General features: G+C 36.9%; 2 protein-coding genes across 3 annotated transcripts; both read right to left on the reverse strand.

The window, feature by feature from the left end:
- Positions 1-958: 958 nt before the first annotated feature.
- Positions 959-16,741, reverse strand: LOC111375008 (protein NETWORKED 1A-like). Of its 2 annotated transcripts, XM_022997799.1 has the most exons (3): positions 16,511-16,741; positions 15,273-15,504; positions 959-2,223 (listed from the first exon to the last, which is right to left on the reverse strand). In XM_022997799.1, the coding sequence occupies exon 3, from the start codon at positions 2,209-2,211 to the stop codon at positions 1,279-1,281; it is 933 nt and encodes a 310-aa protein (XP_022853567.1). In that variant the 5' UTR covers positions 2,212-2,223; positions 15,273-15,504; positions 16,511-16,741; the 3' UTR covers positions 959-1,278. The 2 variants fall into 2 exon arrangements, with proteins under 2 accessions (XP_022853567.1, XP_022853568.1); XM_022997800.1 differs by lacking the exons at positions 15,273-15,504; positions 16,511-16,741 and adding an exon at positions 3,189-3,706.
- On the reverse strand, positions 12,151-14,214 carry LOC111375002 (protein NETWORKED 1D-like). Its single transcript, XM_022997789.1, has 5 exons — positions 13,747-14,214; positions 13,541-13,664; positions 13,059-13,197; positions 12,529-12,784; positions 12,151-12,438 (listed from the first exon to the last, which is right to left on the reverse strand). Exons 1-5 carry the CDS (start codon positions 14,212-14,214, stop codon positions 12,151-12,153), a joined length of 1,275 nt encoding a protein of 424 aa, XP_022853557.1.
- Positions 16,742-17,363: the final 622 nt, after the last annotated feature.

The raw sequence follows: 17,363 nt of genomic DNA on the forward strand, positions 1-17,363 counted from the left end.
ATGGTTTACTTTATTTCATGTGATTTTATTGAAAAAATATTATTTCCTTTATCCCCCAATATCTTTTTTATATTATTCCATCTTTATGGTATTTTTAAGGTTTGGTATGCTCCTATAAATATATGGCTCTTCCTTTAATTTAGGGGAAGCATTATTGCTGAAATTGTATTATTCTCTCATATTGGTTGTCAATAAAATGCTATGTTCCTCTACCAATTTCTTTCTTTACTTTTAATTTTGTTTTTGTTTGTACAATTATATATTTCATATTGTGTCAATAAACTCCCCATTTTCCCCCAAAATACAATTCACATGAATGAAGCTAAAAAGTGGGAGTGTGATGTAGAATGTGCTTGGAGTGTAGTACGCGCGTTGTATAGTGGGTTATTGTACCTGAGTTTTGAAAAAATAAAAATTAAATAAATACAATCTGATTAATGAAATTGAATCTCTAAAAGTTGGTTATTTTCATTGTGGAATATGAACACACTGTCATTTTCATTGTGGAATATGAACACTCTTTGTCATTGGCCCATGCACAGAACAGGCATGCCCCCATGATAATAATGTGTGTTTTGCCCGTCTAACCCACTCGAACATCACCTCAAATAAGCAGTGAGTCTAGGTTTAATAAAGTGTTTTCACGTTTTAAATATTATTTTAAAACCATTAAATAAATAAAATTATGTAACTTAGTTTTTCCTTTTTTATTTAATTATTTTATTTAACCTCGAAAATTTTAAAGTGGGGAAAAAATGGTAGCTTTGAAGCTTGATTGATAAAAATGGGATGCTTAGACCCTGCGTGCCTGCCTTATGTGTCACTGCCAATTATACAAGAATGATAATTGAGATTGGAGTCGAACATTGTGTAGAACACCAAACTTTTTCAGATACCTCTAGCTTAAACATAGTAAACAACAAGGTAGAAACTTAAATTGTTAAGAAAGTACCTTATTTGAATTAGTCCTCATAATTCTTCCAGTCTTAAGACTTTAGAAAATTAGTTCTGGGAAACTAACTGAAAATGATGATCCTTTCAGGATAATACAAGAACTATTTTAGCAAACATAAAACTTAAAAGCTCCTTCATTTCTACTAGTTGAAGGCCTAAAACATCCACAAAAAGGAGCCTGCTTTCTCTTCCCACCGTTCTTCCTCCCATAGCAAATAAAGTCCCTCAAAATAATGCTCGTTTTGCTCCGCAAAAATTTGCCTCGTCCTTCGCTTTTCTTTTCATCCTCAAGTTTCAAAAACACGTACTGGATCTTCTGAAGCTCTAGTTGCAAATGACCAATCCTTTCAGATCCCTTTCGTGCCTGTTCCAAAACTTTCTGCTGAGTTTCAAAGCTTCTTTCGACTCTGGGGATGCCCTTACATCTGGAGAATGACTCTCCTCAATATTTTTCACCAGTTGGCCATTTAAATCCACTAGTTGCTCAGCAGTTTCCTCTGCTTCTGCTAGCTTCTCCTGAACTGTTTCAATATCAACATTCTTAGTCTTCCTAGTATTTCTGTTCATCTCCAATTTCCTTCTCAAGTTATGCACTGTTGTCTGGAGACTTTTGAGTTTCTGCCCATCAGATGCAAGTCTCTCAAGGATCTTTCTACGGCTCATTTCATGACTGGGCTCAGTATATTGTGTAGATAGCTCCAACTTATCAACACCCAACTCCTTCTCAACTTCATTGTCTGGACAAGATTCAGAATCTCTCTTTAAATTCTCAAAATGATCGTACAATATATCCCTTTCCGTCAATTTATAAATCTGCTTTAGTGACTCTCCAATTGTTCGACCATAATTTCCTTCCTCGACAGTTTCCCACAGCGCGAGCATCCAATCATCAGCTCCACATGTACCCCTCCTGCGTACACTGCATAACGTGCTATCAGAAACATTATCAAGAGATATATCTATGATTAGCATTCCATTCTGGGCTTCAATGGATTTGGTTTTTATTTTCTGCAACGTGAGAGAATGGCTGAGGTCATTATAAAGTTTATCCTGATCCAATCTTTGTCGTGGTTTTAACTGCTCAACCTCAGCCATTGAATCTGGTTGATCAATTTTGGAGTTTGATCTTCCCTGCAAAACAGATTTGTCCATTTCTTCCATCACCTTTCCAACTTCTTTGACTCTGACCGGTAATTTTTGCAAATCTTGAATTTCATTTGGCACGGGGAATAGAACTTTCATACGATTTCGGGACATGGGTTCTGAACACTGCAAAGATGAGGCACAAAAAAAGTTTAGTGAAAGCTTCACCAGTAATGAAAAGATTTTCCAGCTGGTGTAAGTGTTGAAGGACGAGAATACAGACCTCAGATACTTTCCATTTTAGTTCATTATCGATATTGAATGATTGTACGTTACATTATCTTCAACTTGGAGACAAATGTTGAAATCAAATTGGCTTATCTTAGTCATTTCATGAAATGCAGAGACTGAGTTTCTGTTGAAGCCTAACAAAAAGGTAAAATTACCTAAAAGTAACTTTTTAAGCTTAGCCAAAACATATGTACAAGTTGAAAATTTACATTTAAGAAACATTTTTTTTTTCAAACGTGTCTGCAAAAGAAATTTAAAACTTTTAGTTAAAAAATTTACCGTTTTAAAGTCGGTCTACTTACCTTTTTTTTAAGTACTTTCATTTTCTTTTAAACTTAGTCAAAATGCTCTGTACATCACTTTCTAGACTTACAACCAGCATGCTACAGACTTAAGCTTCAAGATACTTTAGATGAATCTCTCCAAAAATATCGTACAGACAATTGTAATGGTAATGGGAATGGGAATGGTAACGAAGTAATTGTGAATATGGACACTAGCTGAGTTAAACGAGGTGCTCCTCCCACCACAATCTCAATTTCATAAATTATAGTTCACTTTTATCCCATACAAAGTGTCATTTTCGAACGAGACTATGAGGGACTGAGAATATAAAAGTCTTCCTCCATATTTCTCTGATATTAAAAAGGCAACTCCTCATATCCACTGTGGTCTATCCTAGGGCAACTAATAGAATTGCATGTCCATTTCATATTTCTAGAGACAAAACGTTAAAAAGGTATTGTGCAGGTTGAGTTGAAAGGCTCTCAAGAAAAGTGAATGCAAAAGATGAATATGACAAGCTCTCAAAGCTTTCACAATGAAGCCATAAATCTACTCATGGGAAGACAGAAAGATACCTCTAGCTCCCGACCATGAGCTGCTTTAAGCTTTGTATGAAGGTGAGTATTATGCTCGAACAATGCCACATCATCATTTATAGAAGCCACTACGGGAGCATATGCATATAGTTGAGATTTTAATTCTTAAATTTCAGTCTCCATTGAACTTAATTTCCCTTCCATCCTTTCAATCTCTGATGTTTTTGAAGCACTTTCATTCTCAAGACTCTGACAAGCCCCAATAAGCTCATGCACTTTATTTTCATATAAAACTTCATGGATGGAAGAAATTTGAAGATCAAAATAAAATGAGGATGCTTCAGCCTCCCATAGTTCAAACTCACAGTTCTTCTCTTCGAGCTCTAAATTCAGATTTTGCTCTCTAATTTTTCGTTCCCCAATTTCTTCGTGTATATGATTCAGTCCAGACAATAAATTTGTTGGAATTAATTGAATTTAATTTGGGTTTAAAACATTAAATGTAATATTTAATGATGTGGGTCATTGCAAGTAATTTGGGTGAATTGGAAAAGTCTCTAATATAGGCCCATATGTTGATAAACCCATTTTAAATGTTTTTTTATATGGAAAGGAGTCCCACATCGAAAGTTTACAAGAAAATAGTCTTGTTTATATAGTGTGTTGTGTGAATAATATATAATTTAATAAGTTACCTACCACTTGGCTAACTTTAGTTAGCCAAAGGCTAGTCACCACTAGAGTGGTGCTTCGCACCACTCGCACCGCTCCCCGGACCCGGTCCCGGCACGCGCACGCCGCAAAGTACGCATTAGGCGCTTTAGAGGCGCACTTCGCACGTACGCATCGTCGCGAGGAGCTGGGGAGCTTTATAGTTTTTGAAAATGGACTCGTGGTTCGATCTCGGTAAGTTGGCATTCTAGGTGGCGCACGAGTGGTAGGTCACGTCCCTTCGTCCTGCGTGGCGGTTAGATGTACGCGTGGCATCCGCATGGCTGTAACTGTTCAGAAATTGGTGAATAGGCATGATGAATGGACACTTCACTTCATGGTTCAATCTGGGCCGTCAGATTATGAAAATAATGCGATCCAATGGCTAAGACGAATCAGATCAAGTGGTGCACCAGTTCCTAGAATGTCACATACCTATTCCATGAGACACTTCAATCTCTATAAATAGAGACCCCCAGATTCCTTTTTTTGACACACCAAATCAATTATGAATTCAATTGATTTCTAAATTCTTCTCTCTCTTCATATTCTGCTCTAAAAATTCTCTTATATTTCCGTGGTTATTCCGTTCGAGTACGATCTTTCATTGGTTCGACCGACAAGGTTGGTATTGTGCAGTAACGACTTTGGAAGGAGCATTGTATCTTGGGAGACAGACGTCCATAATCCCGTTTGCACTTCATTGGGGGGCGAAATCTGTTTTAAGGAGATTTGCTTATTTTATTGGCATACCTCGCTTCATTTACTTTTTTCTATTTTTCTGCTTATATTATTTGTTCTTTTGATTGCGTTAGTCGAATTTCCGACAACAATCTTAAGACAGATTTATTTTTCTCATTACTTCTACATTTCTATTATTGATTATTTTTTGTAATTGTGGTCTTACAGAAAATGGCTAGTACTGATAATAATACTAGCGTTGCGATTGGTACCGTTGAGAGCAATACCAATGCTGTGATTGCACCAAATTCTGGTTCCAATCAATTTGTCATGCCACCGGCTTCACAATATGAGAAACCGGAAAAGTTCAATGGCATGGATTTCAAACGTTGGCAACAGAAGATGCTATTCTATTTGACAACATTGAACTTAGTAAAATTTCTGCGTGAAGAATGTCCCGCACAAACATCGGAGAATGTTACTGATAAAAATACTCAGTTAGCTATTGAAGCATGGAAACATGCGGATTTCTTATGCCGTAATTACATTCTCAATGGATTAGATAACACTTTATATAGTGTGTATTGTAATTACAAGACGGTTAAAGAACTGTGGGAGTCTCTTGACAAAAAATACAAAACCGAAGAAGCCAGAACGAAGAAATTCATTGTCGGCAAATTTCTAGATTTCAAGATGACTGATTCAAAGACAGTTATGAGTCAAGTTCAAGAGATACAAGTTCTACTTCACGATATTGAAGCTGAAGATATGACTTTGAGTGAATCTTTCCAAATTGCTGCTATGATCGAGAAACTACTTCCACTATGGAAAAATTTCAAAAACTATCTCAAGCATAAATGCAAAGAGATGACGATGGAGGAATTGTTCGACTTAGCATTGAAGAAGACAACCGGGCTTCAGAAAAGAATAATGTCCGCAACATGGAAGCAAAGGCTAACATGGTGGAAGACTCGAGGTCTAAGAACAAGAAAAGGAAGCGTTCTGGCTCATCTATGGACAAAGAAAAAGTCGACAATGCAAAACGGTTCAAAGGCAACTGTTATACTTGCGGGAAGCCGGGATATCGGGCTAAAGACTGTCGAAGCAAAAAGAAGGATACACAGAAAAAGAAACCGCTCCAAGCCAATATAACCGAAGTGGATAAAATTTCTACGGATGTTGGAGACATCAACCTATCTGCTGTTGTTTCTGAAGTTAATTTGGTATCTAATGCAAAGGATTGGTGGTTGGACACAGGAGCCACTCGTCACATCTGTGCAGATAAGGGTTTATTCGCTGAATATAAGACCTTGAATCATAATGAGTGTCTTTACATGGAAAATTCTACAACATCCAATATTGAAGGGATTGGAAAGGTTATTCTGAAATTCACATCAGGGAAGGAACTGACGCTTAATGAAGTTGTACATGTCCCAGATATCAGAAAGAATTTGATTTCAGGAGCTATTCTTAGTAAGAAAGGATTTAAAATGGTGTTTGAATCTGATAGATTTGTACTTACTAAGGGGGACATATATGTTGGGAAGGGTTATTTACTTGATGGTCTATTTAAGGCCAATACTGTTGTAGTGGAGAAAAAATCCACATATTTGTATCCACAAGTTATCAATAAAACTAATACTTCTGTTTACTTGCTTGAATCTTCGAATTTATGGCATAGCAGATTAGGACATGTAAATCGTGCTTTCTTAAGAAAACTTGTAGGTTTAGGTCTTATATCTAAACTTGACTCCGAAAACAAACATAAATGTGAAATTTATGTTGAAACAAAATTTGCTAAAAAAACATTTTAACACAATTGAAAGGAGTAGTGAACCGTTATGTTTAATACATAGCGATATTTGTGATTTAAAATTTGTTCAGACTCGAGGTGGTAAAAAATATTTTATCACGTTTATAGATGATCACAGTAGATATTGCCAAGTTTATTTATTAAGTAGCAAAGACGAAGCATTGAATGCATTTGTTACTTACAAAAACGAAGTTGAAAATCAACTTGGAAAAACAATTAAGGTATTAAGATCCGATAGAGGTGGTGAATATGATTCGTCTATGTTTGATGAGTTATGTGCTAAGTTTGGTATTATTCACCAAACAACAGCCCCGTATACTCTGCAGCAAAATGGGATTGCTGAGAGGGAAAATAAAACTCTAAAAGACATGGTTAATGCTATGCTTATAAGTTCTGGATTACCACAAAACTTGTGGGGGGAAGCAGTGCTAACTGCTAACTTTATTCTGAATAGAGTTCCCCATAAAAAAACTGATTCGATACCTTATGAGTTATGGAAAGGTAGAATGCCTTCCTATAAATACTTAAAAGTGTGGGGGTGCCTAGCTAAAGAGGCTATTCCACCTCCCAAAAGGATTAAGTTAGGTCCTAAAACTATTAATTGCATTTTTATCGGATATGCAATAAATAGTAGTGCGTACAGATTTCTTGTACATAAATCTGATATAAGTGACATTCATGTCAATACAATTTTTGAATCTCGAGATACTGAATTCTTTGAAGATGTGTTCCCAAATAAAAGAGATATTCTTGAGAATACTCAAAAGAGAACACGAGATAATGCTATTGAAAACAATATAGAACCTGAATCAAGAAGGAGTAAAAGAGCAAAGGTCGCTAAATCCTTTGGTCCAAACTTTATTTCTTTCGGAATTGAGAAAGAGCCCCAAACATTTAAAGAAGTTGTGACTACTCCAGAATCCGTATTCTGGAAGGAAGCTATAAATAGTGAAATTAAATCTATTATGAATAATAATACTTGGCAATTGGTTGATCTTCCTAAGGGAACTAAACCAATAGGATGCAAATGGATCTTTAAAAGAAAGTTAAGATCTGATGGTTCAATAGACAAATACAAGGCTCGAGTGGTTGCAAAAGGATATCGTCAGAAAGAAGGAATTGATTTCTTTGACATATATTCTCCAATAACAAGAATTACTTCTATTTGGGGTTTAATTGCTATTGCAGCCTCATACAACTTACAAATACATCAAATGGATGTTAACACTGCATTCCTGAATGGTGATTTAAACGAAGAAGTATATATGGAACAGCCAGAAGGTTTCATAGTAAAAGGACAAGAGAACAAAGTTTGCAAACTAGTTAAGTCCTTATACGATTTGAAGCAAGCTCCTAAACAATGGCACGAAAAGTTTGACAGCGTCATGATTACGAATGGATTCATCATAAATGGATGTGACAAATGCGTATATTCGAAAAAATTCGAAAATGCATATGTACTCGTCTGTTTGTATGTTGATGACATGCTTATATTAGGGACTAATATAGAAGTCATCAATAGAACAAAGAATATACTTACCAATAACTTTGACACGAAAGATATGGGTGAAGCAGACGTGATTCTAGGAATAAAGATATCTAGAATATCAAATGGAATAGTCTTATCTCAAACCCATTACGTTGATAAAATAATTGAGAGGTTTAAGACTCATAATATTAAAAAGACGAGTAACCCATTTCTTCCACATATAGTTCTTCACAAGAATAGTGGAAATAGGAAACAGCAGTTGGAATATTCCCAAATTATTAGTAGTTTAATGTACCTGATGAATTGTACAAGACCTGATATAGCTTACGCGGTAAGTAAGCTGAGTGGTTACACAAGTAACCCAAGTAATCAACATTGGGATGCATTACTTAGAGTTTTGGGATACTTGAAACGGACCAGAGAGTATTCATTACATTATGGAAAATATCCTCCAGTAATTGAAGGATATAGTGATGCCAATTGGATATCAGATACAGACGAGTCAAAGTCTACCAGTGGCTATGTATTTACTCTCGGTGGTGGCGCTATATCATGGAAATCTTCTAAGCAAACGTGTGTAGCTCGATCTACTATGGAATCTGAGTTTATTGCTTTAGACAAAGCAGGAGAAGAAGCAGAATGGTTAAGATACTTCATAGAAGATATTCCTATATGGCCAAAGTCTGTACCGGCTATTTGTATTCATTGTGATAACCAGGCCACAATAGCTAGGGCTGAAAATTTTGTGTATAACGGTAAGTTGAGACATATACGTCGTAGACATAACACCGTTCGGCAGTTGCTCTCAAATGGAACAATATCAATTGATTTTGTTAAGTCAAAAGAAAACCTAGCGGATTCGTTCACTAAAGGGTTATCTAGAGAGCGTATAGACTGCGCATCGAGGGAAATGGGTTTAAAGCCTAAAACCGAATGAGTCGTCTTAGTGGAAACCTAACCTGGCAACTGGAGATCCCATGGACTAGGTTCAATAGGAAAACTAATTATGAATGACTCGATAAGAAGCACTTAGGAGTTAACTCCTTCCCATTTCTATGATGCAAAAAGTGCTGACTATGAAGTGTATTAAAGATGAGCTTTGCTTTTAATGATGACTATAAATGGTACAAGTAATTACAGTAGGGTACTCTTTATAGTGCATCACCTATGTTAGTGCGAACTTAGCCTGTTCTATGAGAATTTACTTAGGCGAATTCTCTAAAGCACTCGCAGAACCCAAGTAGTTCAGGGCCGAAATAATGAATACAATAGAGAACCAAGTTTTATATGAGAGATAATGTGTTTGGTCTGTTGTCTGAGCTTGCAATAACGGCTGACAGTTCAAAACGTTGCGTTCACTGATTAGCCAAGTGAGTTCGATAGATTCTTACTAAAGAAGGTTCAAAGCGAAAGCTGCCTATCTTGATGCGTTATCTTTCAGATAGTACTCTTCTTCCGTCTTTCTTGATTTGAGTCGACTTCTTCCATTCATGTGGGGGATTATTGGAATTAATTGAATTTAATTTGGGTTTAAAACATTAAATGTAATATTTAATGATGTGGGTCATTGCAATTAATTTGGGTGAATTGGAAAAATCTCCAATATAGGCCCATATGTTGATAAACCCATTTTAAGTGTTTTTTATATGGAAAGGAGTCCCACATCGAAAGTTTACAAGAAAATAGTCTTATTTATATAGTGGGTTGTGTGAATAATATATAATTTAATAAGTTACCTATCACTTGGCTAACTTTAGCTAGCCAAAGGCTAGTCACCACTAGAGTGGTGCTTCGCACCACTCGCGCCGCTCCCCGGACCCGGTCCCGATCCCGGCACGCGCACGCCGCAAAGTATGCATTGGGCGCTTTAGAGGCGCACTTCGCACGTACGCATCATCGCGAGGAGCTGGGGAGCCTTATAGTTTTCGGAAATGGACTCGTGGTTCAATGACGTGGCAGCACAAGGCTCGGTAAGTTGGCATTCTAGGTGGCGCACGAGTGGTAGGTCGCGTCCCTTCGTCCTGCGTGGCGATTAGATGTACGCGTGGCATCCGCATGGCTGTAACTGTTCAGAAATTGATGAATAGGCATGATGAATGGACACTTCACTTCATGGTTCAATCTGGGCCGTCAGATCATGAAAATAGTGCGATCCAATGGCTAAGACGAATCAGACCAAGTGCACCGACCAAGTGGTGCACCAGTTCCTAAAATGTCACACACCTATTCCATGAGACACTTTAATCTCTATAAATAGAGACCCCCAGATTCGTTTTTGACACACCAAATCAATTACGAATTCAATTGATTTCTAAATTCTTCTCTCTCTTCATATTTTGCTCTAAAAATTCTCTTATATTTCCGTGGTTATTCCGTTCGAGTACGATCTTTCATTGGTCCGACCGACAAGGTTGGTATTGAGCAGTATCAACTTTGGAAGGAGCGTTGTATTTTGGGAGACAGACGTCCATAATCCCTTTTGCACTTCATTGGGGGCGAAATCTATCTTAAGGAGATTTGCTTATTTTATTGGCATACCTCGCTTCATTTACTGTTTTCTATTTTTCTGCTTATATTATTTGTTCTTTTGATTGCGTTAGTCGAATTTCCGACAACAAAATTTGCATTCACCACATGAAGGCTTTCAATTTCTTTGTTTTGAAGAGCACTTTTTTCTGAGAGTTGAAACATCTCCTCCTCTAAATTCTCTCTCATCTGCGTTGATTCTTGAATATCACTCTCCAGTCTGCCCGCTGTTTTGCAGTGTTGAGTTCAGGTTTTCAGCAGCTTCAAGCTTCATCTTGGCATCTAAAAGCTTTGCCTTTTTCTGAATTAAAATCTCCTTTCCATAAAAAATTTCCTTCTCCATCTCAACACTAGATTCTCTGATTACTTGCAGCTCAATTTCCATCCTATGAACAGAACCTTTAAGTATTAAATTTTCCGCTTCTTGCATTTCCAGCTTCCCTCTCAATAAGCTCATTTCCTTTTCAAGATTATTGTTCACCTCATGTTGGCTGTTCAAATCTTCAAGTAGTATGTTTAACTCTCTAACATTTTTGGTCCCGAAGTTCCTGAAAACTACAGATTGGTTAGCAATGGCCAACAATTCCAGGAGGACCACATCATTTTCTTGATCTACCAGCCATTTCTCCTCCTTGAAATCAGATAACTTTTTCAGCAAAGATCTATTTTCTTGAAGAACATGAGAATGTGCATCCTTTAATTCAATGTAAGCTTTATGCAGGTCAGCCTGTTGGACACGAAGCCTCCCCATTTCAGTATCAAGAACACCAGTGTGTTGGTGATTTTTCATCACCTCGAATTCCAATTGCCTATTGATTTTTAGAAGTTCATCTTTTTCATTATTTACTTCAGCAAGCTTCTCAGCTTCAATTTTGAACTCCTGCTTGAAGTATATCTTCTGTGACTCCATTTCTATGCCATTTGACTCCAACTGCTCAAGTAGTGTTATGAGAACTGAGTTTTCAACCAAGAGCTGCTGCTTATCATCCTCGTGTTTTGAGATCATACGTTTCATATCCTCAATATTTTCAAGACCATGATGCGCCTCGGCAGTGAAATCATTACCAATTTCAAGGGACCTGAACACTCGGTAGATTGCCAACCTCAGTCTCTCAATTTCATCCAACAAGAGTTCTGCTTCTACCTGCCGCTCAAGATTTTCACTCTCCAGCTCTGCAATCACTTTATTTGCCAATTTGGAAGCCTCGACATGTTTTTGACAGTCGATAATGAGAGAGTAATTTTTTTCTTCTAAATCTTTAATGAGTTTTTGCCAAGTGTTAATCTCAATCTGGGCTTTCAGAGCTTTATCACATTCCTCTTCAAATTCTTTCTTTTCCATCTATTTTCTTCTTGCAGGAGATAAACATGGTTTTCTAATACAGAGAACCGGCCTTCAGTTTCAAATCAGAGCTTGTTCATTCTTGCTTCTCCGCACCCAGTGAAACCTTCAGTTCTTCCACTTGAAATTGCATACCTTCTTTCTCCTTCTCTATCCCAGCATGTTTTTCTTCCAGTACCATAAATCTTTTCTCTAGACATTCTAGTCTTCTTTCAAAATTTTCCAACTTCGCAACTAAGGTGTCCTTTTCACTCAAAAGATGGGATTTTTCATCCTTAAGCAATTGACAAATCTCTTCTATGCCCTTTGATTTTTCCCTCAAACCTTCAAGTTCAACATTTGCAGTCAGAGTTCTCCAGAACAGCATTTTTCTCCAATAGCTTATGCATGTTCTCAGTTATAGCATGCAACTGAGAAAGAATGGAAGCTTTCTCGGAAACTAGGGAAGACTTTTCTCCATGGAGAAACTGGGAAGATTCTTGCAATGACATAACTTTTCACACGATCTTTCAAGCTCGCCATTTGTGTCTGACAGGGTGCTCTTCGCAGCAGCCTTTTTCTTCAAAAGTTCTTCCATGTTTTCCAACTTCTTCAATAATACTTCTTTCTCATTGCTTTCCAGCTCACACATTTGTCTCAGCCTCAAGTTCTCATCCTGACAGCTCTTTATTGAAGTTCCAATACAGCTTGGGTTCAGACCTGCTGCTTCGACTTGCTCAACTAAACCCTTATGTGTTCATTTTAAGCCTTTCATTTCCTCTTTCAAGCACAAAATTTCCTGCAAAAGTGAGTTACTTTTTGTTATTTGGTGGGAGACCTCTTGTTCAAGCCTCTCCTTCATCGCCCTTAGGCTAAGGATTTCAGTTCGCATATTCTCCATTGAAACATTTGAACATAATTTCATTTCACTCAAGGTATGATTTTCATCCTTAACCTGCCTAATTTCTTCTTCCAAGCCATGTTCGCAAATTTCCAAGTCCTTAGCATTTGCAGCCCATTTTAGAGCTCCAGTGCCAGAGCCTTCTGGTCTTCTTTGGATTGTGAGTGCAAACTTTGTAGAGTCTGGAGAGTGGCTTCAATTTGTGCATAACGTAAATGCTAATCTAGAAGTCGAGCCTGAAGTTTCTTCAACTCCTCCTCCTCGGAAAGTTCTTGATCTTTCACTGCAATCTTCTCTGCCAAATTATCTGCCCCAACACATAGGGATTGATTCGACGATTCCAACAGAAAACACTTCTCTTCAGCACTCTTGAGCTAAGAACTTCACTCTTAAGGCGTGTACATTCCTCTTTGGCAAAGCTTATATCATGCTAAAGCTTGGTTATGGTCTGGAGGCAGCACTTGTACAAGAAGGCAATAGCTTCTTTCTCCTCGTTTAGCTTAGCAAGAGCTTTTCTCAGTTTAGAGACTTCAGTTTCAGAACATTCTGCTAATGACTTGAGGGATCGAGCTTCATCCTCAGCCATAGTGATTGTCCTCTCCAAATCTGATATTTTTCCAAGACACTGTTTGTACTGATGAAAGTTTCTTCTTCAAATTTTATCCTTGCAATTTCATTTTTCAGAGTTTGAGATTCATTTTCAGCTTTAATTATTTGTTCCTTCATATCTTCTTGGATTTTTGAAGCCATAGCCTCCAGATTAGATATTATCTCTAAGTACTCCTTCTGTCTGACTAGAGCAGTGTCCCTTTCAGCATCGAATTGCGTAAGGGCTTCCTTCAATGTTTGAACTTCAATTTCAGCCCTACTTGATTTTTCATCAAGCTGCTTGGAATTATTTTTTGCATATTCAAGCTCTCCCTAAAGATTAGATAACTTTTCTAGACACCTTTGATACTTAAGACATCTTCCATTTCACCTTGCATATCAACGAGCACTTTCTTTAAGCCTCGAACTTCATTTTCAGCTTTTCCTGCTCTAGTCGACTCAGAAAGAACCATCTCTTTGAGATTCTGAATTTTCATTTGACAATTGGATCACTTGACCATGAATGCCTTCTTTTCTTTCTTTTTCCATGTTCAGACCTCTTCTTACTCTTCCTTCAACAGACATCGGATTTTTTGCATCTGGTTCTTTCCCCAAGAATATCTCATGGAATTTTTTCGAACCCATATTTCTAATTCCCCTTTCAGATTCTCCCAAATGAGGTCCATCCTCCAAGGCATCCTTACACAAGTCATGTAGGTCAACTAATGCATGCAGTGAACGTTTTATTTCTGGTGTGTGAGGCTCTATATCTAGTCCCACAGATTTTGAAGGTGAATCTTCAACCAGTTCATATGGTACCCAATCGGGAAATGCCTCGGCTATGGCTCGATGGGCATGCCGGAGCTCCCCCGTTGCATGATCATATCTTTCAGCTAACGTACAGTAAGCCTGGTAGAACTTCTCCACCAATTTCATTAACTCAAGCCTTTTTTTGTAGTACATTTCAGCCCTTTTAGCAAATGAATCAGCATCTTCGTCAATGAGCTTGATCATGGATTTCACTTTGGCATCCATAGCTGTTTACCGAACACATCGGTTACATTTCCATTGATGCCATTGGCTAAGAACTAAGCAGGGAAAGACGGATTGTTATGTAAAAGCAACAGAGTTCAACATGAGGAAGGTCAATCAGCAAAAGTATGATTTTGATATTTTTATTCTGCAGTTTTCTTTTGTATTTTGCTAACGATGCACTTCAGATTTCGTGTGAGATCAACTAACATCATAACATCCACATTTGACCGAGCAAATAGTAAATCTTATGCAGCCAAGACAAACCCCAAGAGAAGCTTACAGTTCTGAGTTCAATTCTGTTATCTTACCCAATTATAATTAATGACAGGACAAATAAGTATGTGGATCCAGAAATTCTTATCTATTGCTTTAATTGTATTTATGGGACGAAGCCAACACTTTGTTATGGGTCAAACAATAATCCCCAACTCCGAGAGCAATAATAAACAAAACAAAATAAAAAACACACGTAGCATATACACAGATTTATAGTGGTGTTCATCCTCATTGTGAGAGATGCGTCACCTTTAATGTAATAGCTATGTCCACTTGACGCAGCAGCGGATTTTCACTATAATTACTAGGTAGATTACAGAATGTTTCAAAGAACTCTCTGTCTTCTCTACTAAAAATGCAACCCTCAGCCCAAAATCCTTCAGAAGATTACAAGGTTGATAGATGTTCAAAGAAAAAATTGTACAATCCCTTTGTTTGAGCCACATTGTTTTCATAAGAATGTATTTTTGAATAATGTATTGATGAGAAATGTGATTAAAAAATAAGGAAGAATTTTGGATTTGAGTATAATATTATTTTATTGAAGAATGTGTAGTTGAAATGATGTCAAATTACTATTTAAGAATGTATTTTTTTTTTTTTTTTTTTAAATGTGGCTCAAACAGAGCCAATGTGATTGTAGTCCACAAAGTCCAACACATTTTAACAACACGAATCAGAAAACTATTTTATACGAATATGTCATGTATTAATACCATCTTGAAATGTAGCAAATTAAAATACGAAGAGAGAGGGAAATAGACTGCAGGAAAAATACCCACCAGTAAGGTTGTCTTTGAGCCATTTTGAGTTCTTTGGGCTAACGTGGCTGTCCCACCACCAAGAATACAAGAGCCTGGATTTGGAGTGTATCAAAGTTCCCATTACTCCAGCAAATAACAAAATTGCAACTGCCTTTGACTTGGGGAAAGCGTGTCCCTTAGAATCCAGATAACTGATCCAGTCCAGTATAAGAACTCAATATTCAGACGAACTACTAGAGCTTTCTTGCACCTAGTCATTAGAATAACAAGAACAAACATGATATTGCAAATGTCAAATATATCATTCTCTGGAATCTCAACGATTATGCTTCCATACAACGATCTATTGAATTGAAACAGCTGATTTTGATCATATAATGATCCATAGATTGAAAGTTATGACATTTAAAGTTACTTGCTTAGTCAGGCACCGATCAGAAGTTAACAGAAAAAACAACTCCACTGGAATGGCCTCTAGCTAACACTCAAAAATAAAAGAAAAAAAAAAAACCTGCAGCAGAGGATAAGTAAACATAACATTGTTCCTATATACACACTGTAGACTAGAAATGTAAATAATGGGCATCGTCAATTTGGAGAAGGAAAGATACTGCAGACTGCAGTGACACAGCCGGTAGCTAAAATTTGACCATGATTCATAATCTACTTCATGATCTACCAGAGACAACAGAAAACAGAAGGAAATAAAATGTAGCACAATTACATGAAATAGTAGTGCTAACATAGTAAATAAATCCAACCATAATCCATCAAAAGAAGGAAAAGATATTAAAGCAAATATAATATTGACAGACTTTCAATTCACAAAAATCGCAACCTCAAACAGTTTAACCAACTAATTACACAATTTTATTTTATTTTATTTTTTGGTCAAGAAATAATGTAAAGGAGAAATCTCAATGAAGGGACGATTTTTCAAAAGAAAATCCAACCAAATGCAAAACTCGGGCTGCAGAGACTGAACTTATATATATATATATATATATATATATTTTTCTAATAAACAATGTCGCTCAACAAAAAATCAGATCAAAAACTTTCTAAAGAGATGACAGAACTATAAAAAATCAAATTTTACAGCACCCCAGATTCCTAACTACATCGAACATTTCAGTCAAACCATGAAATTTATGCAAATGGGCCTCTAGAAAACGGCAAAATTTGGATATTCGAATTTCTTGAGAAGCGAGAACGAGGAAAAAATCAAGAAAGCAAGATTCAAACTTTAAACTTACAAATGAAAATGAAAATCTCGTTTACAGAAACTTGTCCAGCAGCTGTTGTTATGAGAACCACCCAGCTGCTAAGATTTTCACTTTCAGACCATCTTTCTCTCACGCATTAAACGCCAACTCTGTTTTCTCTCTTTGCCTCTTTGATTTTGATTCTTCGACTATCACTTCTCTCCCAAACTCTTTTTCAATCCATCAATTTCCATACTTTTTAACCACCATCCACTGGAGAAAAAAAAAAAAAAAACACTTTTCAAACAATCATTTCTTATAAAATCTTTATCAAACAAGCGCTTTATATGTGATGGGTCATCTGCATTTTCATTCTCCAGTCTCAAGTACTATGTCCTGTAAAAGTACTCAAAATGAAGAGCTCTCTCTATCTCTCTCTGTACAGTTTATACACACACTAGCATAGTGGTGCAAAGAATTGGATTGAGATTATCTCACGCCCCTGCTAACAGTTGCAACGTGGGAGTTCGATTCCTGAGATATGGAATTGAATTCATTGTAGGCGTAATGTACAAACAATTTTTATTCCCTGATTTGTTGGAATACATCCCGCGATTTACCTCTCTCACAAAACTCTAGGAGAGTGACGGTGGAGGCCTGAATGTTGGAGTTCAACCTTTATTTATTTATTTCAATACATCCGGTACTCTATCTGTACAGTTTATACACACTAGCATACGCTTTTCTTTATGCGTCCGGTATTTTGAGTGGGGGCTCAAAATATGGAAAAATACATCCGATTAACAGTCACGATTTCATTAATTGGAATTCTGGAAACGGACATGTTTTCTGTGTATTATGTCTTTACTTTATTGGGTAATACAAATGGGTTGTACTCATGACA

This window comes from Olea europaea, unplaced genomic scaffold (assembly GCF_002742605.1).
Source record: "Olea europaea var. sylvestris unplaced genomic scaffold, O_europaea_v1 scaffold1326, whole genome shotgun sequence".
Classification (NCBI taxonomy): domain Eukaryota; kingdom Viridiplantae; phylum Streptophyta; class Magnoliopsida; order Lamiales; family Oleaceae; genus Olea; species Olea europaea.